The sequence below is a fragment of the Lynx canadensis genome, chromosome C1 (genome assembly GCF_007474595.2).
Source record: "Lynx canadensis isolate LIC74 chromosome C1, mLynCan4.pri.v2, whole genome shotgun sequence".
Taxonomy (NCBI): domain Eukaryota; kingdom Metazoa; phylum Chordata; class Mammalia; order Carnivora; family Felidae; genus Lynx; species Lynx canadensis.
Genome location: NC_044310.1, coordinates 188,419,724 through 188,446,707, shown reverse-complemented (window position 1 = coordinate 188,446,707; position 26,984 = coordinate 188,419,724). Strand labels below are relative to the sequence as shown.

Below are 26,984 nucleotides of genomic sequence, written 5' to 3'. Positions count from 1 at the left end.
TGGCTGCACCAGTTTGCATTCCCACCAACGGTGCAAGAGGGTTCCGTTTTCTCCACATCCTCCCCAACACTTGCCTTTTCTTGTGTTTTTGATTTTAAGCTAAGTATATCTTTAATGTAACTTAGAATGGGGGGGGGGAGATGGTATTGCTTAATTGAATTATATACACTATTTTTGTTCCATTATCCACCAATATTCACAGATTTGAAGAAGTAAATTATTTTCTGGCAGTCTATTAAAATGGCAAGAAAAAAAATCCACCATAGCAATCCTTTGACATTAAAATGACTAAATGATCTTTATTTTAAAGGAGGAGGGGTGCCTGTGTGGCTCAGTTGGTTGAGTGTCTGACTTCAGCTCAGGTCATGATCTTCAGCTCAGGTTTGAGTTCAAGCTCCACATGGGGCTCTCTGCTGTCAGCACAGAGCCTGCTTAGATCCTCTTTCCCCCCTCTTTCTCTGCCCCTCGCCCATTCATCTTCACTCTCTCAAAAATAAATATAAAAAAAGTTTTTTTAAAGCAGGAATATATGTGTCAGAGAGGTCAAGTTACTTGACCAGATTTCATGCAGCCAGTAAATAGAGTCACAATTTGAATTTGGATGTATCGTTGTCTAGAGGTCAAGTTCTTAACTAGTACATATATATTTTGCCAATTGGCATCCAGAAGAACGATGTATTTATAAATCTGAAGAATAAGTTTGGAGATGTCTTCATATACAAGGTTATATACAAATTTAAGTGGCATTTATTGGTACCAAATTACCATGTTAGGTTCAGCTTTGCATGTTCTTGCCTTTAAAATTGATTTCCATATTAGTATCCCACAAAATGCAATATATGCATCATAATTATATGCGTAATAATATATGTGTTCTTTAAAGATTCATTTATTTTCATATAGGAATTGTATGAGCAAAAGGAAACTTTAGAAATTATCCTGTTATTCACTCTTGTCATTTGAATTATCACATTATTCATGTTATTAAAGGAAACCACAACCCAGACAGCTTAAATATCGAGTATGAAGGTGTACAGCCAATTGATGAAGGTAGGACACATGCCTCTGAGTAATAAAGACTACAGAGAAATGGGTGTGCCTCGGTGGTTCAGTCAGTTAAGTGTCCAACTTCAGCTCAGGTTATGATCTCATGGTTCATGGGTTCAAGCCCCATGTCAAGCTCTGTGCTGACAGCTCAGAGCCTGGAGCCTGCTTTAGATTCTGTGTCTCCCTTTCTCTCTGATCCTCCCCTGCTCATGCTCTTGTCTCTGTCTCTCAAAAATAAATAAATGTTAAAAAAAAAAAAAAAGACTACAGAGAATGATCTTGTTAGGTACAATCTGATAGAAAGTTGAGAAACATGTCAATTCTATGGATAGTAAAAGTATAGACAACATGCCTGGGAATTACTAATACCAAATTAAGTTCAATGGTTGTTTCAGGGGGAGGAAACCATACTTTTTTAAATCTGTCTATAACACTTCACATTTAAAAAAATCATCCTAATGTCTCTAATTGTAGCCTTACTTGAATCAACACAAATGCAATATGGGAGAGAGCATGTTTAGCTAGCCACATGTAAGTAAATACTAGTGTGGGCATCTGGGAAGATAGCTCACCATACCCTCACTAACTACCTGACTTGTTAACTGACCTGTTACTTCTGACTTCCTTGATAAGATCAAACAAATTACTGAGAAAGTAGAACACCTTGAAGAAATGGAGCTATTTCCATGGCATCAAGTTCAGTAAATCCCTAATCCTTAATGAGAGTAAAACAGTACAGGGGCACCTGGATGGCTTAGTCGGTTGAGCATCCAACTCTTGATTTCGGCTCAGCTCATGATCTCACAGTAGTGGAATCGAGCCCCACATCTGAGGGTTGAGCATGGAGCCTCTGTGGGATTCTCTCTTCCTCTCTCTGCCCTCCCCCCACAAACTCTCTCTCAAATAAGTAAAACAGTACAAAAGTATAGAATTCTTAGTATGTTTTTAAATATCAATTGAAGTTTTATTTAAGAGATAAACCAGAGGTTTGCTTGATAGTGCAAAAGATCGTTGCTGTTTATTGCTCTGGGATTGCAGATTTGTGAAGCTCCATATTCCAAGATATCTAATGGTCGTCTTTTCTAGTTCACCGTGGAGGAAAACACTTTACACTACGATAAATCTGTTGATAGAAAATTAAATAACACTTCTATAAATGTTTGTACTTCTAGATGAAATTAAATCCTCCCATATAAAAATATTTTAATGGTGTTAAATTGTTTTCTAAAAACTTGTTTATGAAACTACATTTTAACTACTGTGGGCGCCTATTTAAGGTACTAACTAGTACAAGGCATTTAAATATTTTCTTACCAACAGCTAAAGGAGGATTAATTCACTCTACAAACATTTATCAAATATATGATTAAGGAAACCTGATTCGAAGAGTGTCAGTAGCTTAACCTTGTTTGCTGAAACCATTCTTATACTCTGCTGCCACTTACCCGCTTTTCTTAGTGACCTGTGAAGGAAAAGTGATTATGTATGAATGCTACATTTTATGGTGTCTTGTGTATCTAAGTAATTTTCTCCAAGTAAGTGAACAAAGCCAACACCCCTTGCCCACAGTCACTTCTCTGACTTTCTGGTATATTTCTTGGAGGGCCTTTCTCTGCTTCAGATTGGGCTGAAAAACTATTTCATATCCTCTTAAGTTAAACTTCATCCTGTTTGGAACAAGCATTTTCTAAAATATCCCAAGTAACTTAACATATGTTTCATGATAACATTATGAAAGTCGTTTTGCTTACTCTATTAGAATAATTTATTCTTTGGGAAGAAAGGTGTTCTTTTCAGATATTTTATACAGTATCCTTCAGTTGTCAATTAGCTGTCTTTGCTTCTGTTCATTTATTGATTGAATGCACATTCAGAATGCAGTATGTATTAGGCACTGTGTTAAAAGAGATAAAGCTACTAAACAGCCTAAATGTACCTTGGAGGAGCTAAGGATCCAATGGGGAAGACAGAGAAATAATTACAATTATTGAGAGCAGAGGTATGTCCTTACGTGGGACGCCAAACTTAGCACAAGTTAGGAAAGATCTGAGGAAGTACAGCAGTTATCCTTATTGCCAAATGCTAATTCTTACCCTTTTAAGGATCTGGACTTTGAGAATCTGAGGAAAGCTGTGGACTCTCTCTGAGGTTGCTGCCCCCCATGGGGTTAATGAGGTTGAAACTAACAGGAAATCTAAAGTTTTTCAGAGGCCTGTTTCTCCCTAATCAGCTATTGTTTGTTTTCAGACCCCACTAACAAATCCACTAGGGAGACCTGGGCTAAAAAGTCACAGATAAGTTCCCGCCTATGAACAGCAAGGCCCTGTCTTCCTTACCCTAGATAATGAGCCCAAGACCCCATCCATTTTGATCTAGGCTCTCTTGGAACATGCCCATAGCCCCTGTGTCCTAAGATGACCTCCTGACAGTAGAGGCTGAATTGTGCCTCATTTTAGGTTTCCACCTCAAAGTGAGTATGCTCAGTGTGCATGCCCCATCTTTCCTCATGAATTACCATAAATTTCTCCACCTTTTTCATCAGCATATATGTAATCACAACCCCTTCTAGGAGGCAGATTTGAAGCTTGCCCTTTTATCTCTTTGGCTGCCTCTGGAATAAACCCTTTCCTTGCAAATATGACGTCTCAGTGTTGGCTTTGTGTGCTTTGGGCAGTGGAACTTGGCTTTGGTTACATTTCCAACAATTAGAAAAAAAAAAAAGATACCGAAAGTTTGCTTATTATTTCAGGTATTCACCTGTTCGTTGAAACCCCATGTATCTCAGTAAGAATCCCTAGTCTAAAGATATCTCAATTTTTTTCGATCCAAATTAACTCTAGTATAAATAGCCTATTCTTTTTCCTATTCTAAAACCACTTTCTGGTTTTTTAGATAAGTATTTTGTAATATTATAGAATCTCACTCCATCTTTCGTGATCTTACAGACTTTAGTTATCACCTGGAGTGTAAGCTTTTTTCCTCGCTAGCCTATGTCACAGTTGTAGTTCATACTTTGTGGAGCTTTAGAAAAGTTGATAGGATTTTTTGAATCACCTTTAAAAAGAAAGCACTTTGAATTATATTATCTTACACCAGTAACAATTTACTTTTGCCTTGTTTCCAATTTTTTTCTTCAATTTTTAGGCTTAAATTTTGCCTTTTACTTTTGAAGACTCATTTATGACAACAAATTTAGGTTATGTGTATGTGCATTTGAGGTCAGTTATTAACAGTTGCTAACTTAATCATCTTTAAACCTTTAAGAGTTAAAATATAACACATGAACAGTTACCGCGTGCGGGCACTGGTACTGAGAAGCGCCCCGATTCAGGAATGACTGAAGCTCAGAAGCATATAGCCCGGTAGAGATGGTCTCTCGGAGGGCCTGGCAGGTGCGGTGCCGCCCCGGAGGCAGGGAGGGACCCGGGCTTAGGAAAGGAAACAGGGAATGCCTCACAGGTCTCACAAACAGTTCCTTAATTCCGATATTCTGACCGGTTTGGTATTTGTTAGTAAACGAATTTGGTAGCGAAGGAACAGAAAGGGTCTAGGAGTTCATCAAAAAACGGACCGAGAGCCGGGCTTCGGTGGGGTTCGGGAAGAGCCGGAGAGGGCGAGAACGCCGACGCCGGATGAGATGCCGGCTTCCGCGCGCGCCAGGCTGCCCGGTTTAAATCTCCCGCCTCCCGCAGCCGGAGCCCGACACCTCCACGCACGGGTGCGGAGGGGCACGGGCTGCGGGAGTGGCCCGGTGGCGTCGCGGGGCTCGCGGGTGTTGGCGCCGGGAACGGGTGCTGTGACGGACCTCCGCGCAGTTAAGCGCGACCCGAGGTGGCGGAGGACCGGCGCGTCGCGGTTCCAGCGTCGCGGTGAGAGTCTGCGGCCTCCCAGTGGCGGTCAGGCCGCTCCCTCTCCGGGCCTGGCGGGCCGGAGGCCAAACCCTCGTTTCCGTGGCGACGCCCTGAGGTGGAAGCGCGGCGGGAGGCGCCTGCCACGCGCGCACGCTGTCTCTCGAGGCCTCGCCGGCCCCTGCGGCCTTCCCCCTGGGACGAAGTCCTGGTCCGCGCTCTTCCGGGCAGAACCCGCAAGGAGTGGTTTCTGGCGAGGCTGGGTCCTCTCCGGACGAAAGGAGCTTTCCTTCACGCCGCCCCGGTAGCGAACATGCGCACCAGCCTGAGGCTTATTTGGGTGATTCCTCTGGAAGGTGGAGATCGCTTCCATTAGAGGCAGGTGTTCACAGCATTTAGGTGCTTTCCTGCTGACCTCTTTTTTCTGTTGTGTTTATTTTTATGTCATTATTTTGTGATGAAACGCCTTCTTTAGAAACGAAGTGGCAAGCGTTTGGTAAAAACAAAACATAAGTAAATGTGCGGCGTAAGGCGAACCGCGGAATGCTAGAGCTCCCGAGGGGTTCCGCGCACAAACACTGCGGCCTGAGGCCGTGAACCCAGCCCCGTGCACCTATCCGGCTCTCGGAAACGCGGATCACCTGGTCGGGTGCCCAAATGATGTCAGTGGTCAGATACCTGATGCCTGAGAAAGATGGGAGAGGGGAAAAAAATCCGATCTGGCAACCAACCCGCGATGCTGTGGGTTTGCCGGTAGAGGGGGTGGGATTATTTTTCATGTAATAGATGATGTTAATGCGCAGAGCATGAAAGCTGTTATAAGCTATGGGTCACTGGGAAATAGCTTACTGGGAAGATCACGTTTGTCCATGGTTTTGGATTTTTTTTAAGCATTTATGTATTGATTTATTTAGTTTAGACTTAGACAACGTACTGTAAGGCGATATTACTTACATCATCTTAACATCAGTATTTTTGAAGTAGCCACAGGTGCCTCATCTTTTAATAGGAGTTAATTACGCATTTATTGACCAAATAAACATCTGATGGTATGTATACATTTTTTATATGATGAAAAATTTTAATCGTTTTATATTTATCTGTGCCCATCATTACCAGTATTCTTTGAAATGTCTGTATTTAATAGCTCAGAATGATTGTGCATCTAGCCATTGAAACAGCAATGTGCAAGACATTGTTCTAATTATCAGTAATTTATAATTGCTAGACAAATCATCATAATTTTGGAGTTAAATGGGTGCTCAGAGATCAAGTGTGAAACCTGCAAACATGAGACTGGTTGGGAAAACTAGGAAGCCACATTTTTTTAATACATACTTATTATAAAGCAATTAATAAAACAAAATTTGTACCAGTGACTGAACTGGTACCAAATACTTCACTGTCAGACTTCATGATTTTATCGTGTCGTATGTCCTATATTTTACATTTTTGACTTTGTTGATTTTATTGATTTGCCTGTTTTCTATTTCACATATTTCATACCTATTTTCATTTTTTTCTTTTACTTTGGGTTTAATTTGTTCATCTTTTTCTAATTTATTAAGGTGGAAGCATAAATAATATATTTTTTCCCTTTTATGTAAGCATTTAAAGCTATAAGTTTTCCTCTAAGCATGCTTTAGCTACATCCCACAAACATGGGGTATTTTCATTATCATTTAGTTAAAAATATTTAAAAGTTTAAGTTCTATGATCCCTTATTTATTTAGGTGTGCTATTTTATTTCCAAATATTTTGGAATTTTTTTAGGTAGTTCATTGCTATTGATTTCTAAATTAACAATGTAGTGCTCAGAAAACATGTATTATTTCAATACCTTTAAATTTATCGAGAATTTTTTCCTTGCCTAACCTATGGTCTGTCTTGGTGAGTGTTCAGTTACCCTTGGGGGAAAATGTGTATTCTACTGGTGGTGGATGGAATAGTCTAAATGTCATTTAGGTCAAGCTGGTTGAGAGTGTTGCTTGAGCCTTTTATCTTCACATTTTAATGTCTCTTTATTCCATCAGTTACTCTGGGAGAAGTGTTAAGTTTTAGTTATGATTAACTATGATTGTAGATTTATCTATTTTCCCCTTCAGTTCTGTCAGTTTTTTTTTTTTAAATATTTGGTAGTGTTATCAGTCACATACACATTTAAGACAGCTGTGTCCTTTTGATAGATTGACCACTTTATCATTGTTAAATGTCCATTCTATTCCCGAAAATACTTTTTACATGGAAGCCTGTCCTGTATGACATTAATACAAGCTTAATGTTTGCCTCTTGCTTTTTCCTTTTAACACATCTGTGTATTTATGTTTAAAATGTGTTTGTTATAAACTACATACAGTTGGTTTGTAGTTGTTTATCCAGTCTCACAACAACCTCTGTGTTTTAATAGTGGTATATAGTTCATTTTTTATTTTTATAACTTTTTTCTGTGTTTGGGTTAAGTATATTGGTATTCTTTTTCCATTTTTTCATTTTTTCTTTAGTCTTCTTCCCTGCCTTCTTTTTGGATGAACTGAGCTTTTAGAAAAATATTTCTTGTCCTGTCTTTTTAGTTTTGTCTCTTCATGTTATTTTTTTATTGGTGGTACTAGAGATTTCATATGTATCTTAAATTTATCATAGCTTATTTTCAAATCTATTTTAGTATTTTATGAGCAGTGTAAGAATATTATCATTTATACTTGTAATGACCATCTCACCTTATGTGCCCTTACATACTTTACTTCTACATGTGTCCTATATTTTTAAAAATGTAATGAATCAATCTTTTAGTGAAATTTAAAGATGCATGTATATATGTAATGTTCAAAAATTCCTTTGTATTTATCAATATATTTACCCTTTTTTCTCTCTTGCTTCCTGTAGAGCTGAGTTTCTATGTTATTTTTCTTCACCCTAAAGAATATTTAGATTTTTTTTTGTAACACAGGTCACTGTGGCCTTTCAACTGTATCTGTCTGAAGTTTTACTTTGCTTTCATTTTTGAAGGATATTTTTATTAGATATAGAATTCTTGGCCAGCTTTTTTTTTTTTTTTCCAGGACTTAAAGATACAGTTTGCTTGTTTTTTGCCCTCCTTTATTTTGTGAAGTAGCCTCCTCTTTTTCCTCTTTTCTCCCAAGATGAGAGCAGTCAGGAATCTCTTCAGTCCTAGGGCTAAGCATTTTCTGGATTTTCAGATCATGAGCTTTCCTGCATCCTCAGCCCTCTGATGTACTTTCAGAAAACACTAAATTTTGTAGATTATCTAACTTATTCTCAGTGTTAGGATGGAATTAATTTTCTCTTGCAACTTTCTGAAGTGGAAATGGAAGACCAGTACAATACTGATTGAATTGATATTGCTTAAAATCTTTTTATTACTCTTAATTAGATTTTTTCTGGTATTCTTACAGTCGTTTTCCTAGTGAATTTTATTTTATTATTTATTAATTTTTTTTAAGGTTTATTTTTGAGAGACAGAGTGTGAATGGGGGAGGGGCAGAGAGAGAGAGAGAGAGAGAGAGAGACAGACAGACAGACAGACAGAATCTGAAGGAGGCTCCAGACGCTGAGCTGTCAGCACAGAGCCTGACCCAGGGCTCGAACCCATGAGCCGTGAGATCATGACCTGAGCTAAAGTCCAGTGCTTAACCGACTGAGCCACCCAGGTGCCCCGATTTTATTATTTTTTAAAATGTTTATTTGTTTATTTTGAGAGAGCATGCACAAGCAAGCAGGGGAGGGGCAGAGAGAGAGGGAGACAGAGAATCCCAAGGAGGCTTCACACTGTCAGCGTGGAGACTGACACAGGGCTCAAACTCACGAACCATGAAATGATGACCTAGCTGAAATCATGAGTCGGTCGCCCAACTGACTGAGCCACCCAGGTGCCCCTAGGTTATTTTTTTTAAATAAGCTCTGTGCCCAACATGGGGCTTCAACTCATGATCCTGAGATCAAGAGTCATATGCTTTATGGACTCAGCCAGCCAGGCGCCTTTGAAAGATTAAAAAAAGAAAAAAAAAATATGGATGTTAAGTTTTATTAAATACCTTTTTATCATGAGAGATGAATAATTTAACATACTTTTTGCTAATATTTTAATGGTATGTTCAGGAATTTTTATCACAGATAATTTTCATCAAATTTTTCTTATTTTTTACATGTACCTATTATTTTAATAGTTATAACAATTCTGTTTTGTTTGTTACAATCACATTTAGAGTTACCTGAATTAAATCCCTTTTTACCATTTCTCCATTTTATAAATTCTTCATTGTTAAATTTTTTTATTATTTAATTTTCTTGAGAGACTGAGAGGGCACAAGTGAGCGAGGTGCAAAAAGAGAGAGGGAGAGAGAATCCCACAAGGGGCAAAAAGGGAGTGAGAGAGAAGTGGGGCTCATTTGAAGTGGGGCTTGTGCTCACCCATAACAGGGCTCAAACTCACGAACAGTGAGATAGTGACCTGTGAGATAGTGACCTGAATCAAAGTCTGATGCTTAACCAACTGAGCCGGCCAGGTACTCCATTAAGTTCTTCATTTTTAAATTTTTTTTTTAATTTTTTTTTTCAACGTTTATTTATTTTTGGGACAGAGAGAGACAGAGCATGAACGGGGGAAGGGCAGAAAGAGAGGGAGACACAGAATCAGAAACAGGCTCCAGGCTCTGAGCCATCAGCCCAGAGCCCGACGCGGGGCTCGAACTCACGCACCGCGAGATAGTGACCTGGCTGAAGTCGGACGCTTAACCGACTGCGCCACCCAGGCACCCCTAAATTTTTTTTTTTAACGTTTATTTATTTTTGAGACAGAGAGAGACAGAGCATGAATGGGGGAGGGTCAGAGAGAGGGAGACACAGAATCTGAAACAGGCTCCAGGCTCTGAGCTGTCAGCACAGAGCCCGATACGGGGCTCGAACCCACGGACCGTGAGATCATGACCTGAGCCGAAGTCGGACGCTTAACTGACTGAGCCACCCAGGCGCCCCAAGTTCTTCATTTTTAAATACATTAAAAATAAATTTTCGTTTTAGCATTTATTTTTTGAGAGACAGAGCGTGAGTGGGGAAGGGGCAGAGAGAGAGAGAGAGAGAGAGAGAGACCGACAGAATCCAAAGCAGGCTCCAGGCTGTCAGCACAGAGCCCGATGTGGGGCTCAAACTCATGAACTGTGAGACCATGACCTGAGCCGGTCAGATGCTTAACCGATTGAACCACCCAGCAGCCCCACATTTTTAAATACATTGTAGTTGTAAGGGCACCTGGGTGGCTCAGTCGGCTGAGTGCCTGACTCTTAGTTTCTGCTCAGGTCTTGATCTCAGGATTCATGAGTTCAAGCCCTATGGCTCTGCACTGACAGTGGGGAGCCTGCTTGGGATTCTCTCCCTCTCTGCCCCTCCCCCACTTGTGCTGTCTCTCTTGCTCTCAAAATAAATAAACTTAAAAAATAAAATAATTAAAATAAAACTAAATACATTTTAGTTGTATGGATTGTGGCTTCAAATAATTTAGTTGTTGTTTTATTTGTTCTGGGAAGCATATATTTGTGTTGTATTCCTGATTGTTGCATATTAAAAAAAATCGTTTTCAGATACTCAGCCTTTCTCATATATCGTATCTCGTTGATTCTAAGAAGCACCTGTTCATATTTTCACATCTCTGAAATTATTTCTGAAATCTGAACTTTTTTTAATGTTTATTTATTTTTGAGAGAGCGAGTGAGAGCACAAGCTGGGGAAGGGTAGACAGACAGACAGACTCCCAAGCATGCTCTATGCTGTCAGCAGAGACCCCAATGTGGGGCTTGAACTCAAGAACCTGAGATCATGACCTGAACCAAAGACAGACACTTAACCAACTGAGCCACCCAGGTACCCCTGAAATCAGAATTTTTCATGTATTTGAAAATGGATGATTTGAAAGCACAGTTTACTTTGTAGATTTTTTTCGTGTTTAGAGGTATGTAAAGTAATGGCATACCTTTTAAATAATGGTGTCTTCAACTGATGAAATATGGTAAGATAATTCCAAATTATTAGGTTACCATAAAATAATTAAAAAAATTTTTTTTAATGTTTATTTAGTTCTGAGACAGACACAGAGCATGAGTGGGGGAGGGGCAGAGCGAGAGGGAGACACAGAATCTGAAGCAGGCTCCAGTCTCTGAGCTATCAGCACAGAGTCCGACGTGGGACTCACACTCACAAACCACGAGTTCATGACCTGAGCTGAAGTTGGATGCTTAACCGACTGAGCCACGCAGGCACCCCAAATAAGCTTTCTCTTTAAGGTTGAAAAAGATCAGAAATCTGATGTTTATTTATTTTTGAGAGAGACAGAGACAGAATGTGAGTGGGTTGGGGCAGAGAGAGAAAGAGGCACAGAATCTGAAGCAGGCTCCAGGCTCCGAGCTGTCAGCACAGAGCGTGACACAGGGCTCGAACTCACAAGCTGTGAGATCATGACCTGAGCCAAAGTCGGACGCTCAACTGACTGAGCCACCAGGTGCCCCGAAAAATATCAGAAATCTAATAACACAGTGTTCTGAGTTGCAGTGAGCAAGCACTTTACTCCATTGCTGGTGGGCAAAAAAACTGGTACAATCTCTTACACAGGACAGTTTAGCAGAATGAAAATTTTAAATGCATGTAACCTTTGATTCGGCCATTATACTTCCAGGATTTTATCTTATAGGTAAACTTGCATGTATTTTAAATAATATATGTTTTTTTTTCTTATTTTTTATTCAGCATGATTTAAAAGATGTTCCAGAAACAATCTAAATATGTATCAATAATAGACCATAGTAGTAAATTATAGTACAACCATTAAATGGAATGTTAAATATCCATTAAAATTATATGCCACTAAGTAGAAAATCCCATGTCATATTCTTTTTCACTCTGCGTTGTACACAGTACTCACTTTTATCCGTTGTCTCATGTTGCTGAGGAGATGGATGAGGCCAACATAAATTATTTTATTTCTTCTGGATGCTAATAGCATCTTTTCTTTATCCTTAAAACTTGGCAGAATTCTATACAATATCTAAATTTTGATCATTCCCTGTTAATTTTTCCTGAAACATAAGACCTTTCAGTTTTTCACCTCTATATCCTCGAAAATTTTATGTTCCTATTGTCTTTCTGTCCAAGAAAGAGTATTACTTACATTAGATCTCAGTAGTCTGTCTTACAAATCGATCATCTTTGTTCTAACTACTTTGTTAGAATCTAGCCACCTTTATTTTGTAATATTTATTCTGAAGGATTTTCCATGGCTTGCCATCCAAGTTAACTTGGTTTTCTGAATTATCTATTCTACTCAGAGCTGTTTTTTTTTTAATTTTTTTTTTAACGCTTATTTATTTTTGAGACAGAGAGAGAGCAGGAACAGGGGAGGGGCAGAGAGAGAGGGAGACACAGAATTGGAAGCAGGCTCCAGGCTCTGAGCCATCAGCCCAGAACCCGATGAGGGGCTCGAACTCACGGACCGTGAGATCATGACCTGAGCTGAAGTCGGACGCTTAACCGACTGAGCCACCCAGGCTCCCCCAGAGCTGTTTCTAATACGATTTCAAGTTCTGTGGTATTTTTTTCCCCTTGTATCTTTCGCTTTTTCAGTTCTTTTCAAAAATCTGTTTCATCAAGTCATATTCTATATAACTATACAGTTATAGTCATATAACTATATATATGTTATAGTTCATATAACTATATAGTTAGTATATATAACTATACTGTATATAGTCTATATAATTATATATATTATCTGATGCAAACCAGTTTTCTTTAAAATTCTATTAAGATTCTATTTTATGCACTAGCTCTTCAAATGTGGTTTTTTTTTTTCTCTTTTCCACATATGGTCCCTCTTCCTTTTCTTGAAGAGTTACTTTTATATGTTATCTAGTGTTGAAAAGGGCAGTTGTGTTTTGGCCTGCTCTTTGCCCAAGAATGGTATAAGGCATTGGAATAGCTACCTTAGAGACTGAGATAGGAGACTGAACATTGTTGTGATCTTTCTTCTTTAATTGGCTGTTGGCTGACAATAGTCGTCATATGCTATCTCTAAGCAGGTTACCACAGCATGTGTTAATCATTCATTCCAGAGACAGATAAATGCTGATATAGCTCTGATTGATCTTCTTTAGTCTGCTGTGCAAGGTTGACCACTAGCTTACTGTTTTGTTTTTCTACAGCCATGCTTTGACTCTTGACAAGAAAAATTGAAAATGTCACGGCAACTGTAGGTTTTAGGGAGCCCAATATGTAATACTTCTTGCCTTTTTTTTTTAATGTTTATTTTTGAGAGTGGGAGGAAGAGAGAGTGGGGAGGGGCAGAGAGAGAGGGATGCAGAGGATCTGAAGTGGGCTCTGCACTGACAGCAGAGAACCCAATAGGGGCTCGATGTGAGATCATGACCTGAGCTGAAGTCAGAGAAAGAATCAAATCTGGCCATTTTTTCCCCCTTCCCCTCCCCCATGGTCTTCTGTTAAGTTTCTCAGGATCCATATAAGAGTGAAAACATATGGTATCTGTCTTTCTCTGACTGACTTATTTCACTTAGCATAACACTCTCCAGTTCCATCCACATTGCTACAAATGGCCAGATTTGATTCTTTCTCATTGCCAAGTAGTAGTCTATTGCATATATAAACCACATCTTCTTTATCCATTCGTCAGTTGATGGACATTTAGGCTCTTCCCATAATTTGGCTATTGTTGAAAGTGCTGCTATAAACATTGGGGTACAAGTGCCCCTATGCATCAGCACTCCTGTATCCCTTGGGTAAATTCCTAGCAGTGCTATTGCTGGGACATAGGGTAGATCTATTTTTAATTTTTTGAGGAATCTCCACACTTTTCCAGAGCGGCTGCACCACTTTGCCTTCCCACCAACAGTGCAAGAGGGTTCCCGTTTCTCCACATCCTCGCCAGCATCTATAGTCTCCTGATTTGTTCGTTTTAGCCACTCTGACTGGCATGAGGTGGTATCTCAGTGTGGTTTTGATTTGTATTTCCCTGATGAGGAGTGACGTTGAGCTTCTTTTCATGTGCCTGTTGGCCATCTGGATGTCTTCTTTAGAGAAGTGTCTATCCATGTCTTCTGCCCATTTCTTCCCTGGATTATTTGTTTTTTGGGTGTGAAGTTTGGTGAGTTCTTTATAGATTTTGGATATTAGCCCTTTTCTGATATGTCATTTGTAAATATCTTCTCCCATTCTATTGGTTGCCTTTTAGTTTTGTTGATTGTTTCCTTTGCAGTGCAGAAGCTTTTTATCTTCATGAGGTCCCAGTAGTTCATTTTTGCTTTTAATTCCCTTTGGGGATGTGTCAAGTAAGAAATTGCTGTGGCTGAGGTCAGAGAGGTTTTTTCCTGCTTTCTCCTCTAGGGTTATGATGGTTTCCTGTCTCACATTCAGGTCCTTTATCCATTTTGAGTTTATTTTTGTGAATGGTGTAAGAAAGTGGTCTAGTTTCATTCTTCTGCATGTTGCTGTCCAGTTCTCCCAGCACCATTTGTTAAAGAGACTGTCTTTTTTCCATTGGATATTCTTTCCTGCTTTGTCAAAGATTAGTTGGCCATACATTTGTGGGTCCAATTCTGAACTCTCTATTCTATTCCACTGGTCTATGTGTCTGTTTTTGTGCCAATACCATGCTGTCTTGATGATTACAGCTTTGTAGTAGAGGCTAAAGTCTGGGATTGTGATGCCTCCTGCTTTGGTCTTCTTCTTCAATATTACTTTGGCTATTCAGGGTCTTTTGTGGTTCCATACAGATTTTAGGAGTGCTTGTTCTAGCTTTGAGAAGAATGCTGGTGCAATTTTGATTGGGATTGCACTGAATGTGTAGATTGCTTTGGGTAGTACTGACATTTTAACAGTATTTATTCTTCCAATCCATGAGCATGGAATGTTTTTCCATTTCTTTATGTCTTCTTCAATTTCCTTCATAAGCTTTCTATGGTTTTCAGCATACAGAGCTTTACATCTTTGGTTAGGTTTATTCCTAGGTATTTTATGCTTCTTGGTGCAGTCATGAATGGGATCAGTTTCTTTGTCTTTCTGTTGCTTCATTATTAGTGTATAAGAATGCAACTGATTTCTGTACATTGATTTTGTATCTTGCAACTTTGCTGAATTCATATATCAGTTCTAGCAGACTTTTGGTGGAGTCTATTGGGTTTTCCATGTATAGTATCATGTCATCTGCAAAAAGTGAAAGCTTGACTTCATCTTTGCCAATTTTGATGCCTTTGATTTCCTTTTGTTGTCTGATTGCTGATGCTAGAACTTCCAACACTATGTTAAACAACAGCGTTGAGAGCAGACATCCCTGTCATGTTCCTGATCTCATTTTTGAGAGAGAGACAGACAGACAGACAGTGCAAGTGGGGGAGGGGCAGAAAGAGGGAGACACAGAATCCAAAGCAGGCTCCACGCTCTGATTTGTCAGCACAGAGCCCCATGTGGGGCAGGAACTCCTGAACCGTGAGATCATGACCTGACCCAAAGTCCTATGCTTAACTGACTGAGCCACCCAGGTGCCCCAATAATGGCTTTATTTTTTAATTTACTTAATTTTCTGAATACCAATTGCTCTAACATTTCTGCTATATGACTATGAGTAATATGCTGAAACATACCAGTTACATTTCCTAGAGGTCTCCTTTCCAGAGTCCATCATACTGCTTAAATTTGAGATGCTTGTTCTGTCCAGCTGTCATCTTGAGCCTTCCCTTCATAGCTCCTCTGGGTTCGATTTTTGTCTTTTATATTTCATTGCTACTTTTGAGAAATCTGCTCTCTTTCTGACTCTCAATGATTTGTATATAATCTACTTTCTATCTCTTAAAACTTCCAGGATCTGCCCCCCCCCCCACTGCCCTGTTTCCTGAAAGTTCACAATGATGTATTTTGGAATAAATCTCTTTTTGGATGGAGATTTGGATTCTTCAGTTACTTTTCAACCCTGCTATTAAATTAAAAAAAAAAATTTTCAGCTATTCTGTTTTTTCCTCAAGAGTCCTTTTTTATTTTATTATTCCTCTTTGAGGATATTAGTTGGAGGGTTGTTTTGTTTTGTTTCCTCCCTATATTATATTAATTCCCTTCAGCTATTTTCTTTTTTCTATTTTTTGCTTTAGGTAAGAGGTTTTTTTTTTTTTAATGTTTATTTATTTTTAAGAGAGAGAGAGAGTGAGTCAGGAAGGAGCAGAGAGAGGGAGACAGAATCTGAAGCAGGCTTCAGGCTCTGAGCTGTCAGCACAGAGCTTGATGCAGGGCTCAAACTCAGAAGCCATGAGATTATGACCTGAGCTGAAGTCAGACACTTAACCGACTGAGCCACCCAGGTGCCCCAAGTAAGAGGTCTTTCTTGGTGGAGACTTCCCTCAGATATCTCTTGACATTTGGTTTTCCATTTATATTTAAGAGGAAGACTATAACAAAGCCAATCAGAAGATTTATATGTACAACGGGTAAATTTTGCTCTAGAGTGATTAGGCAAAGACCCATCCTTTTAGAATGTCCAAATGGTATCCTGCTTTTCTCTGTAGCTTTTAGTTCTTTCCAGAGAAAAGAATGTTCCAGACTTTTCTGAAGAATGGAAAGGTGTGTGTGTGTGTGTGTGTGTGTGTGTGTGTGTGTGTGTGAAAGAGAGAAAGAGAGAGAGAGAGTGAGAATGCTTTGCTACTGGTGAACAAAGAATGGGAAAAGAGCTTGACATTTAACAGTTCTGTGTGTAAACTTTCACTTAATTGTTTTGTTTTCAGGCCAGATCTTCTGTGTTGTCCAACTGCTGTGTTGGACTGTAGCCCAAGTCCAGCGCCTTCTTGGTTCAATTTCTTCAACTCCCATTGAGTGACACAGATTAGAAAACAGCCTCAGGGTCTAGCCAACTGTATATAGACTTCAATGAATCCTCCTTCCACTTCCAAATGGTGAGTCTTTCAGATAGTCTGCAAGGTAATTGACTCACTATTCATTAACATTCCTCTTTTAGTTGCTTAGGTTACTACTTTCTCTCCAAAAATGTATTGTAGTCTTTTCATCTGCTCTTGTCACTATATTTATGCTCCTTATACTTATGAGTTAATTGGTTGCTTTTTGTGTTATACTTTTACCATTAGTAGATTAGGGAAGGGAAAGCGGGGAAGTGCATGTGGTCAGTCTGCATTTTTAACAGTGCACCCTGTATTTTAATATCTGCATAAACCTCTTCCAGGTTATTCTCAGTGTTGAGATTTAAAATTATGTCAGTTAAATCAAAAATTTTGTGTTTTAAAAATTTACATCATATATATTTTTGTTTACAGGCTATTTGTTAATTAAAAGAATGTCTTATACTTGCATACAACTTCATCTGTTTTTTTAAGTAAGTGCTATGCCCAATGTGGGGCTTACATGGTCTACCAACTGAGCCAGCTAGGCCCCCCACAACTTTATATTTTTCAAAGCAGTTTTGCATATGTTATCCCATTTGATCCTCATAGTATGAGAGGCTCAGCACTTGGAAATTTTGGGCATAGCAGAGGACTGGAAGAGGTATTCGCCTGAAATCTGCAGTAAAGTTGGAAATATTCTTAAGTTTCATAGGAGATTAGCTTTAATACCATTTTAACATAAGAATTTAGTGTTGATACTTTATTAAAAACATTTGAAATATAATTTTTTAGCTACTTTCAAAAATATGATATTTTCTTTTGTAGTTCACTTCCTTTTCCTTGATACGTTATTTATAGTTTGAATGGTCTTACTGATTTCATCGACATTTTTCAAGTCTTATTTTCCAATAACCTATTTTAATTTTTTTAATGTTTATTTATTTTAGAGGGGGCAGAGAGGGGGGGGTACAGAGGAACTGAAGCGGGCTCTGCACTGACAGAGAGCCCGATGTGTGAGGCTTGAACTCACAAACTGTGAAATCATGACTTGAGCCGAAGTTGGGACTGAGCCACCCAGGCCCTCCAGTGATCTATTTTAAATGCTATTCATATGTTCTTTATGAAATGATATGACTAAAGTGGTATAAGTAAATTATATTATTATAGTAAATTCTTAAACAGAAAGTCGAAAAATAGATAATAATCCTAAAGCATCACTTTTGGAAAAAAAATGAGCTCTGATTTATCTTTTTTAATGACTTCTTTACAGGTTAAAATTATGCTGACTACTGAAATTATAGACTAGTTATATAAAAATAAATTTTATTATAACTAGAAATTTGAATGTAGTTTGCAATATAAACTTGTCAATTTTGTTAACGACATGTCTCTCTTGTTTTAATTCATATAAACAACGATTTTTATGTGCCTCGCTAATTCTTGGAGACCTATAGGTTTTTGGAAGTAGGTTACCTGAAAATTGGGAACTAAATAGTTAATCCACTATAAGATTAGGAAACAACTTTAATCTCACTTTTTCTTCCTTCAAAGTGGAAAAGAACACTACTTGTGGAGTGAAAGACCTGGATGTGTGCTAAGTATCAAGATACTCTTTAAAAAAATTTTTTTTATTTAATTTTTTGAGAGAGAGAGAGACAGACAGAGCATGAGTGGGGGAGGGGCAGAGAGAGAGAGAGAGAGAGAGAGAGAGAGAGAGGCAGACTGAAGCAGGCTCCAGGCTCCAGGCTCTGAGCTGCCAGCACAGAGCCCGACATGGGGCTTGAACTCATGAGCCATGAGATCGTGACCTGGCCAAAGCTTAACCAGTTGAGCCACCCAGGCGCCCCTCAAGATATTCTTAATGTATGTGTATCCTTGAGAAAGCTCCCTTCATTTCACAGAGCCTCCGTGATCTCCTCTCTGAAACTAGAATAACAAAATCTACCATTTCTAGCTCTCAGGGTTATCATAAGGATCAAAGGTGATAAAATGTGAAAATGTTTTAAAAATTGTCAAGAGCTCTACAAGTATAATTACTTTAGTATGTAGTAATACTAAGATTATCAGAAACATCTAGGTATCTTAAGCCTCCTCTAAGACTTTGCCTTTTATATAATTTTGAATTCTTGTAGAATAATGATTAAGCTCTAGTCCTTTTATAAGAATATTTGGTCAAGGTGGTAATCTCTGTGTGTGCAACCTACTTGCTTAGTATGGGATTTTTGGGTCTGTGATTTAATGGTGGTAAGTAATAGCCATAATACTTCTGTTTTAGATAAACACAAGTCTGTATTTATTTATTTATTTATTTGAGAGAGAGGGTACAAGTGAGCGAGGACTGAGAGAGAGAGAGAGAGGGAGAGGGAGAGAGAGAGAGAAGTGGGACTCACCTACGAAGTGGGGCTTGGACTAATGAACCGTGAGATCATGACCTGAGCTAAAGTAAGATGCTTAACTGACTGAACCACCCAGTTGCCCTGTATTTAATTTAATTTAATTTAATTTAATTTAATTTAATTTAATTTAATTTTCTCATATTAGTGTCTTATTGGTGTTATGAGTGTAGTGCCAAGTTGTAGCACCTAGAACAAAGCCTGTGTTTAATACGTGTGTGAAACTGACTTCCTTATTAGGACTATTTGGAAATTTCAGCTAATTTAATTCTGCACTAGTTCCAGTGTCCATTGTATTTGTTAATTTCAACTACTGTAGTTCTGTAATGCTTCTAGTATCTCAGTAACCAAACCATGTTTGACTAAACAAGAGTTAAATTTATGTGTCTGAAAGAATTCATGTTTATAACCTTCATGAAATTCTAGTCAATATTAAAGCTGCTACTTTATAAAATATACCTTTAGGGCAGTTTCGGGGGTAGATTCTCAATCTGTGACTTGCTAGTTTCTCTTTGATATCAGTAGTCCCTAATAATCTTAGTGGGCTTCAGTTTATCTTCATCCATGAAAGGAGACAAACAGTCTACTCATTGATTGGCTAGGGCTAAAAACCATTCCCAAATTAATAGACAGTTGATGAAAGATTAGTCAGGTAGCGTCTTTAAAAATTATGTATGATATATATAATGTATATGTATATATGTGTGTATGTGTGTGTATATATATATATATATATAGTATGTACATATGAGCAAAGAATAGATATTGTCTTATTACAAACAGTAGAGCTTAAGAAACTTATTTTTCAGACTATACTTTGAGAATCATGGTCTAGATCAGGGGTCTGTAAAATTTATGTGTAAAATGTCATATTCTCAGTAATTATGGCTTTGTGGGGCATTCAGTCTGGTGGATCTACTTATCTCTGCTGTTGTAGCAAAGAGTGGCTCAGAACTAATTTTTCTCCAGGCCAGTTTGCTAGTCAGCCTAGATCCCTGACTTGAGATGTGTTCTTGGTTAGGCAGATCATTTGCCCACAAAGCACTTTCTTCAGAGAGGAGTTAGATCACATTGGTAACTTGAGTTCCTTTTATTAGGTTAAACCGTATGAAACTGCTGATTTTGTTGGTCAAAAATGGTTTACCATTACCAATTTCATAGCGATCAGTCACATATTATTTTGTTATTAAAATTTTTTTTAATGTTTATTTATTTTTGAGAGAGAGAGAGCATGAGCAGGGGAGGGGCAGAGAAAGAGGGAGACACAGAATCTGAGGCGGGCTCCAGGCTCTGAGCTGTTAGCATAGAGCCCAACACAGCGCTCGAACTCATGAACTGTGAGATCATGACTTGAGCCGAAGTCAGACACTCAACTGACTGAGCCGCCCAGGTGCCCCATGATCAGTCACATATTATTAATGAAAACTGTCTAATAAGTACATGCAGTTGATTGCTAATGTATCTAGTGAATTATTTTGTAACAACTGAGGGTAAATAATACTCTTTACAGCACTGTTGAGTGATGGAATTTTTCACTGTAACTCTATATAGAATATATTTTCTGTATGTAATTATTTTATACCCTCAGTTATGATAAGGCTTTTTTTATAAGCCTTCTATTGGTCTGTCATTTTATGGAAGTCTCTATCCCTTTTGAGTCAAAATAGAAAGTTGAACTAGATAATCTCTGAAGTTCTTTTTAATTTCTTTTTATTATGTGATTTAAATGTCTATTATATAGAGAACACATTTCTTATTAACCTATTCATATCATGGTGAATCCATAACATAGTACCAAGAGCCTGGCCCAAATTTGATTCACCTTCCTCAAACCTCCAAATTTTACCACCTTTCACCTTTCTTTTTTATTTTATTTTATTTTTTAATTTATTTTTTAAATTTACATCCAGGTTAATTAGCATATAGTGCAACAATGATTTCAGGAGTAGATTCCTTAATGCCCCATACCCATTCAGCCCATCCCTCCCCACAACCCCTCCAGCAACTCTCTGTTTGTTCTCCATGTTTTAGAGTCTCTTATGTTTTGTCCCCCTCCCTGGTTTTATATTATTTTTGCTTCCCTTCCCTTGTGTTCATCTGTTGTGTGTCTTGAAGTCCTCATATGAGTAAAGGCATGTGATATTTGTCTTTCTCTGACTAATTTTGCTTAGCATAATACCCTCTAGTTCCATCCACGTAGTTGCAAATGGCAAGATTTCATTCTTTTTGATTGCCAAGTAATACTCCATTGTGTATATATATGCCACATCTTCTTTATCCATTCATCCGTTGATGGACATTTGGTTCTTTCCATACTTTGGCTATTGTTGATAGTGCTGCCATAAACATTGGGGTGCCTGTGCCCCTTCAAAACAGCATACCTGTATCGCTTGGATAAATACCTAGTATTGCAATTGCTGGGACATAGTGTAGTTCTATTTTTAACTTTTTGAGGAACCTCCATATTGTTTTCCAGAGTGACTGCACCAGTTTGCATTCTCACCAGCAGTGCAAAAAAGATCCTCTCTCTCTGCATCCTCACCAACATCTGTTGTTGCCTGAGTTGTTAATGTTAGCCACTCTGACAGGTGTGAGGTGGTATCTTATTGAGGTTTTAATTTGTGTTTCCCTGATGATGGTGATGTTGACCATGTTTTCATATGTCAGTTGGCCATCAGGATGTTTTCTTTGGAGAAGTGGCTATTCATGTCTTTTGCCCATTTCTTCACTGGATTATTTGTTTTTTGGGTGTTGAGTTTGATAAGTTCTTTATAGATTTTGGATACTCACCCTTTATCTGATACGTCGTTTGCAAATATCTTCTCCCATTCTGTTGGTTGCCTTTTAGTTTTACTGAATGTTTCCTTCACCATGCAGAAGCCTTTATTTTGATGAGATCCCAATAGTTCATTTTGCTTTGGTTTCCCTTGCCTCTATGTGTTGATTAAGAAGTTGCTGCAGCCAGGGTCAAAGAAGTTTTTGCCTGCTTTCTCCTCGAGGATTTTGATGGCTTCCTGTCTTTCATGTCTTGAGGTCTTTCATCCATTTTGAGTTTATTTTTGTGTATGGTGTAAGAAAGTGGTCCAGGTTCATTCTTCTGCATGTCACTGTCCAGTTTTCTCAGCACCTCTTGCTGAAGAGACTGTCTTTATTCCATTGGATATTCTTTCCTGCTTTGTCAGAGATTAGCTGGCCATATGTTTGTGGGTCCATTTCTGGGTTCTCTATTCTGTTCCATTGATCTGAGTGTCTGATTTTGTGCCAGTACCATACTGTCTTGATGATTACAGCTTTGTAATATAGCTTGAAGTCTGGAATTATGATGCCTTCTGCTTTGGTTTTCTTTTTCAAGATTGCTTTGGCTATTCGGGGTCTTTCTGGTTCCATGCAAATTTTACGATTATTTGTTCTGGCTCTGTGAAGAATGCTGGTCTTAGTTTGATAAGGATTGCATTGAATATGTAGATTGCTTTGGGTAGTATCGACATTTTAACAATACTTGTTCTTCCTATCCAGGAGCATGGAATCTTTTTCCATTTTTTTGTGTCTTCTTCAATTTCTTTCATAAGCTTTCTATGGTTTTCAGTGTATAGATTTTTCACCTCTTTGGTTAGATTTATTCCTAGGTATTTTATGGCTTTTGGTGCAATTGTAAATGGTATCGACTCCTTGATTTCTCTTTCTGTTGCTTCATTGTTGGTGTATAGGAATGCAACTGATTTCGGTGCATTGATTTTATATCCTTTTATATTTATATTTGCTGAATTCATGGATCAGTTTTAGCAGGTTTTTGATGGAATATTTTGGGTTTTCCATATAGAGTGTCATGTCATCTGTGAAGAGTGAAAGTTTGACCTCCTCCTGGCCGATATGGATGCCTTTTATTTCTTTGTGTTGTCTGACTGCAGAGGCTAAGACTTCGAATACTGTGTTGAATAACAGTGGCGAGAGTGGACATCCCTGTCTTGTTCTTGACCTTAGGGGGAAAGCTCTCAGTTTTTCCCCACTGAGGATGATATTGGCGTTGGGTCTTTCATATATGGCTTTTATGATCTTGATGTATGATCCTTCTAACCCTACTTTCTTAAGAGTTTTTATCAAGAAAGCATGCTGTATTTTGTGAAATGCTTTCTCTTTATCTATTGAGAGAATCATGTGGTTCTTGTCCTTTCTTTCATTGATGTGATGAATCACATTGATTGTTTTGTGGACTGCTTTCTTTTTTAAAGGTCTCATCAGTTATCACTGCTTAACGTCTTTTTTAAATATTTTTTTAATGTTTATTTATTTTTGAGACAGAGAAAGAGAGACAGAGTGTCAGCAGGGGAGGGGCAGAGAGAGAAGGAGGCACAGAATCTGAAGCAGGCTCCAGTCTCTGAGCTGTCAGCAGAGTCTGGCATGGGGCTCGAACTCACAAACCATGAGATCGTGACCTGAGCTGAGGTTAGACACTCAGCCAACTGAGCCACCCAGGCACCCCTTTAATATAATTTTTTAATGTTTATTTATTTTTGAGAGAGACATAGAGTGCAGGTTGGGGAGGGGCACAGAGAGAGGGAGACAGAATCCGAAGCAGACTCCAGGCTCTGACCTGTCAGCACAGAGCCTAATGTGTGGCTCGAACTCACAAACCGCGAGATCATGACCTGAGCTGAAGTCGGACGCTTAACTGACCCAGGTGCCCCTTAACTGTCTTTTTATAGCTAACTCCCAAATTACCATTTCTAATCTGAGCTGCAATAAAAATTAAATGAAAAAATATAAAATATTCATTCTTAAATACCCACAATTTCTGTTCTAAGTGCTTTACATGTATTTTCTCATTTAATTCTCAAAACAATATATTTACTTTATTATTGCTATTTTACTGATGAGAAAAATAAAGGTCAGAGAGATTAATGTAGCTCATACAGGGTCTCACATCTACTAAGTAGTAGAGTTATTAGGTTCAAACCGAGGCAGTCTGACTAGAGACCCAAGCTTGAAACAATCTTGATTACTACAGTTGTAATTGCTTTCAGATATTTCTGTAAATTCAGATGCCACTTACCATTTCAGACTCAGAATTTCACATGTCAGATGCATTTTGTTTGCAGTTCTAATTTTTTTTATTTTTCAGGGGCAAAACTGTTAAGTCATTACTAACCAAATTCTGTAGAGTCTTCCTTCAAATTTGTTCTTATGGTAATGGTCCTTGGTCCTGATTCTTATTACATTATGCCTGGAATGTGGATAGATTGCTATAAACTTTCTGTTTAGTCTTTCTGCTGCTTAAAAACCTTTATTAGCTCCACCTTACCTATTAACAAAATATAGAGACCTCTACAATTATCATCAATCTACCTTTTTCTTCTTCAGCCTATTTTGGGAATGACATTTCCTTGTCTCATGCTGTTAAGATCTCTGTTTTTCTTCAATATTTCAATTATGGCACCTAGTATGCCTGAATTCTAATCTTACTTCTGTTAACAAGTGGGAGATTGTTGGCAAGAGGGGAATAGGGGGGCGCCTGGGTGGCGCAGTCGGTTAAGCGTCCGACTTCAGCCAGGTCACGATCTCGCGGTCCGTGAGTTCGAGCCCCGCGTCGGGCTCTGGGCTGATGGCTCAGAGCCTGGAGCCTGTTTCCGATTCTGTGTCTCCCTCTTTCTCTGGCCCTCCCCCATTCATGCTCTGTCTCTCTCTGTCCCAAAAATAAATAAACGTTGAAAAAAAAAAATTAAAAAAAAAAAAAAAGAGGGGAATAGGAGCTCCCTTGTAAATAATGTATATGTGATTTTAATACCTAGTCTTTGCCATAACTTTAACTCTCAGGCTTTTTTAATGCACTTGCTAATGTATCTAGTGAATTATTTTGTAACAAATGAGGGTAAATAATACTCTAAGCCCTTTATAGCACTGTTAAGTGATGGAATTAATGTAAACGTTTCACTCTTAACTCTATATAGAATATATTTTCTGTATGTAATTGTTTATAGCCTTTATATGGTGTTTATAAGAAGAGTTATATTTCAGATAAGAAAAAAGTCTATATAAAAGTATAACTACTTAATGTGTATTTAACAATGAATGAATGAATAACTCTTACCTTTGGATAAGGGCTTGCTAGTGCTGCAAAATAGTAATAAATAAAATATGAAAAAGACAAAACCAAAAAGATACAACTGGGCTAGATAATCAAGTAGACATTTCTGAAAATAATAATAGTTATACAAAAGGTAGTTAGTTATATCTGGTAATTGTAGTAAATTTGGAGACTACAGGAAAATATCACCCTTTATCCTACTGCAGAGAAAACTTTGTTGACATTTTGGAGTGTTCCGTGTCCTTAGTTGAAATCATTAACACACTGATTCTTTGAGGAAATGCTGATTGTGTTTGTAAGAAAAGTTATGGATTAGGAGCCAGGATAATCGGGAGTACTACATTAATATTAAACAGCAAACTTGTCTAATGTATTTTCTTAATTGCATCAAACAGTTATGTTATATTTAGTCAAAAGTCTTTACAGATTATTTTTTTCAATGGGATTTCACTGCTTCATTTTGCATATTACCGTCAGTCTGTTTTGCTTCCTTTTTAGTGATGTCACAGTAATGAGATGTTAAAGTGAGTACAGAGCTACCTCTAAAGAGAATACTGATTTGTCATAATTTATGATTTATACTCCAAATCCAGGAGATAGCTAAAAAATTTAAATAGTATAGTGTAAAAAGGAATAAAGTGTTCTCTCTGGTTACTGTTCACGTAAAAAAAAAAAAAAAAGAAAGAAAGAAACTACTCTTATTGCAAATAAAGGAGATCTCTAGTTAAGACAGCATAGTAACATTTGCTCTCTACTCATAGTATTTATGAAAGAAATTAAGAAGCAAACCCCAAAAGATGTGTCTTGGCTAGCTAATGAAATAAAGATAAACCAGGGGTGCCTGGGTGACTCAGTCAGTTAGGTGTCTAACTCTTGATTTCGGCTCAGGTCATGATCTCACAGTTGGTGAGACTGAGCCCCATGTCAGGTCTGTACTGACAACGTAGAGACTGCTTTGGATTCTCTGTCTTAGCCCCTCCCCGTCTTGTGTGCATGCAGTCTAAAATAAAAGAGAGAGAAACATGAACCAACAATACAATAGAAAGATAAAATAGTGAGTGAGGCTGAGATGGATGTGCTGAGCTTTCAGTATAGAAGTAGGCTCTGGCATCTAGGAGTTCGGTTTCTGCAAGTTGTTAGAAATTAAAAGTGTTCCTATGCAGCATTCCTTCAAACATGATTAGATCAATAGTATTTCAGATATCATTATATATCACTATATCATTAAAATAATCAATATAAGATGCTGTGGAAGTGGGAGCCCTGAAGGTGAATTGGTGGCAACTATATAACTACTAGTGAGGAGGAATAACTACAGAGGGAAGGAAGGAAAAAATTAAAGATTCTGCACTCACAATGAGCCTATATAATTCAACAAAATCAACATTTGGGACATGAATTCATTCCAGGTGAAAATAATTTTTTTCTAAGAATTCTATACGTTTAAGATGCCAAAGAGAAAAAATATAGAATGATAACCATTAAAAAAGGACAAGAAACTAGAAAAATCTGCAGAAGAGCTGATTAGAAATCTTGGAAATCACAAAAGACAGAAAGAAACAGTCACTGCATATAAAAAAATAAACCTTGGGGCACCTGGGTGGCTCAGTCCGGTAAGCATTCGACTCTTGATACTGGCTCAGGTCATGATCTTGCAGTTGTGAGATCAAGCCCTGTGTTGGGCTCTGCGCTGAACATAGACCTGCTTGGGATTCTCTCT

The 26,984-nt window shown here is 38.2% G+C and overlaps 1 protein-coding gene across 1 annotated transcript in view; it reads left to right on the top strand.

Annotated features, from left to right (window-relative positions):
- Positions 1-16,682: 16,682 nt before the first annotated feature.
- Positions 16,683-26,984, top strand: part of ICA1L (islet cell autoantigen 1 like) — a 78,695-nt gene continuing 68,393 nt past the window's right edge. Inside the window, exon 1 of the mRNA XM_030327123.1 lies at positions 16,683-16,846. Coding sequence (XP_030182983.1) covers positions 16,821-16,846 — 26 coding nt within the window. The 5' untranslated portion in view covers positions 16,683-16,820. The remainder of the gene's footprint in view (positions 16,847-26,984) is intronic.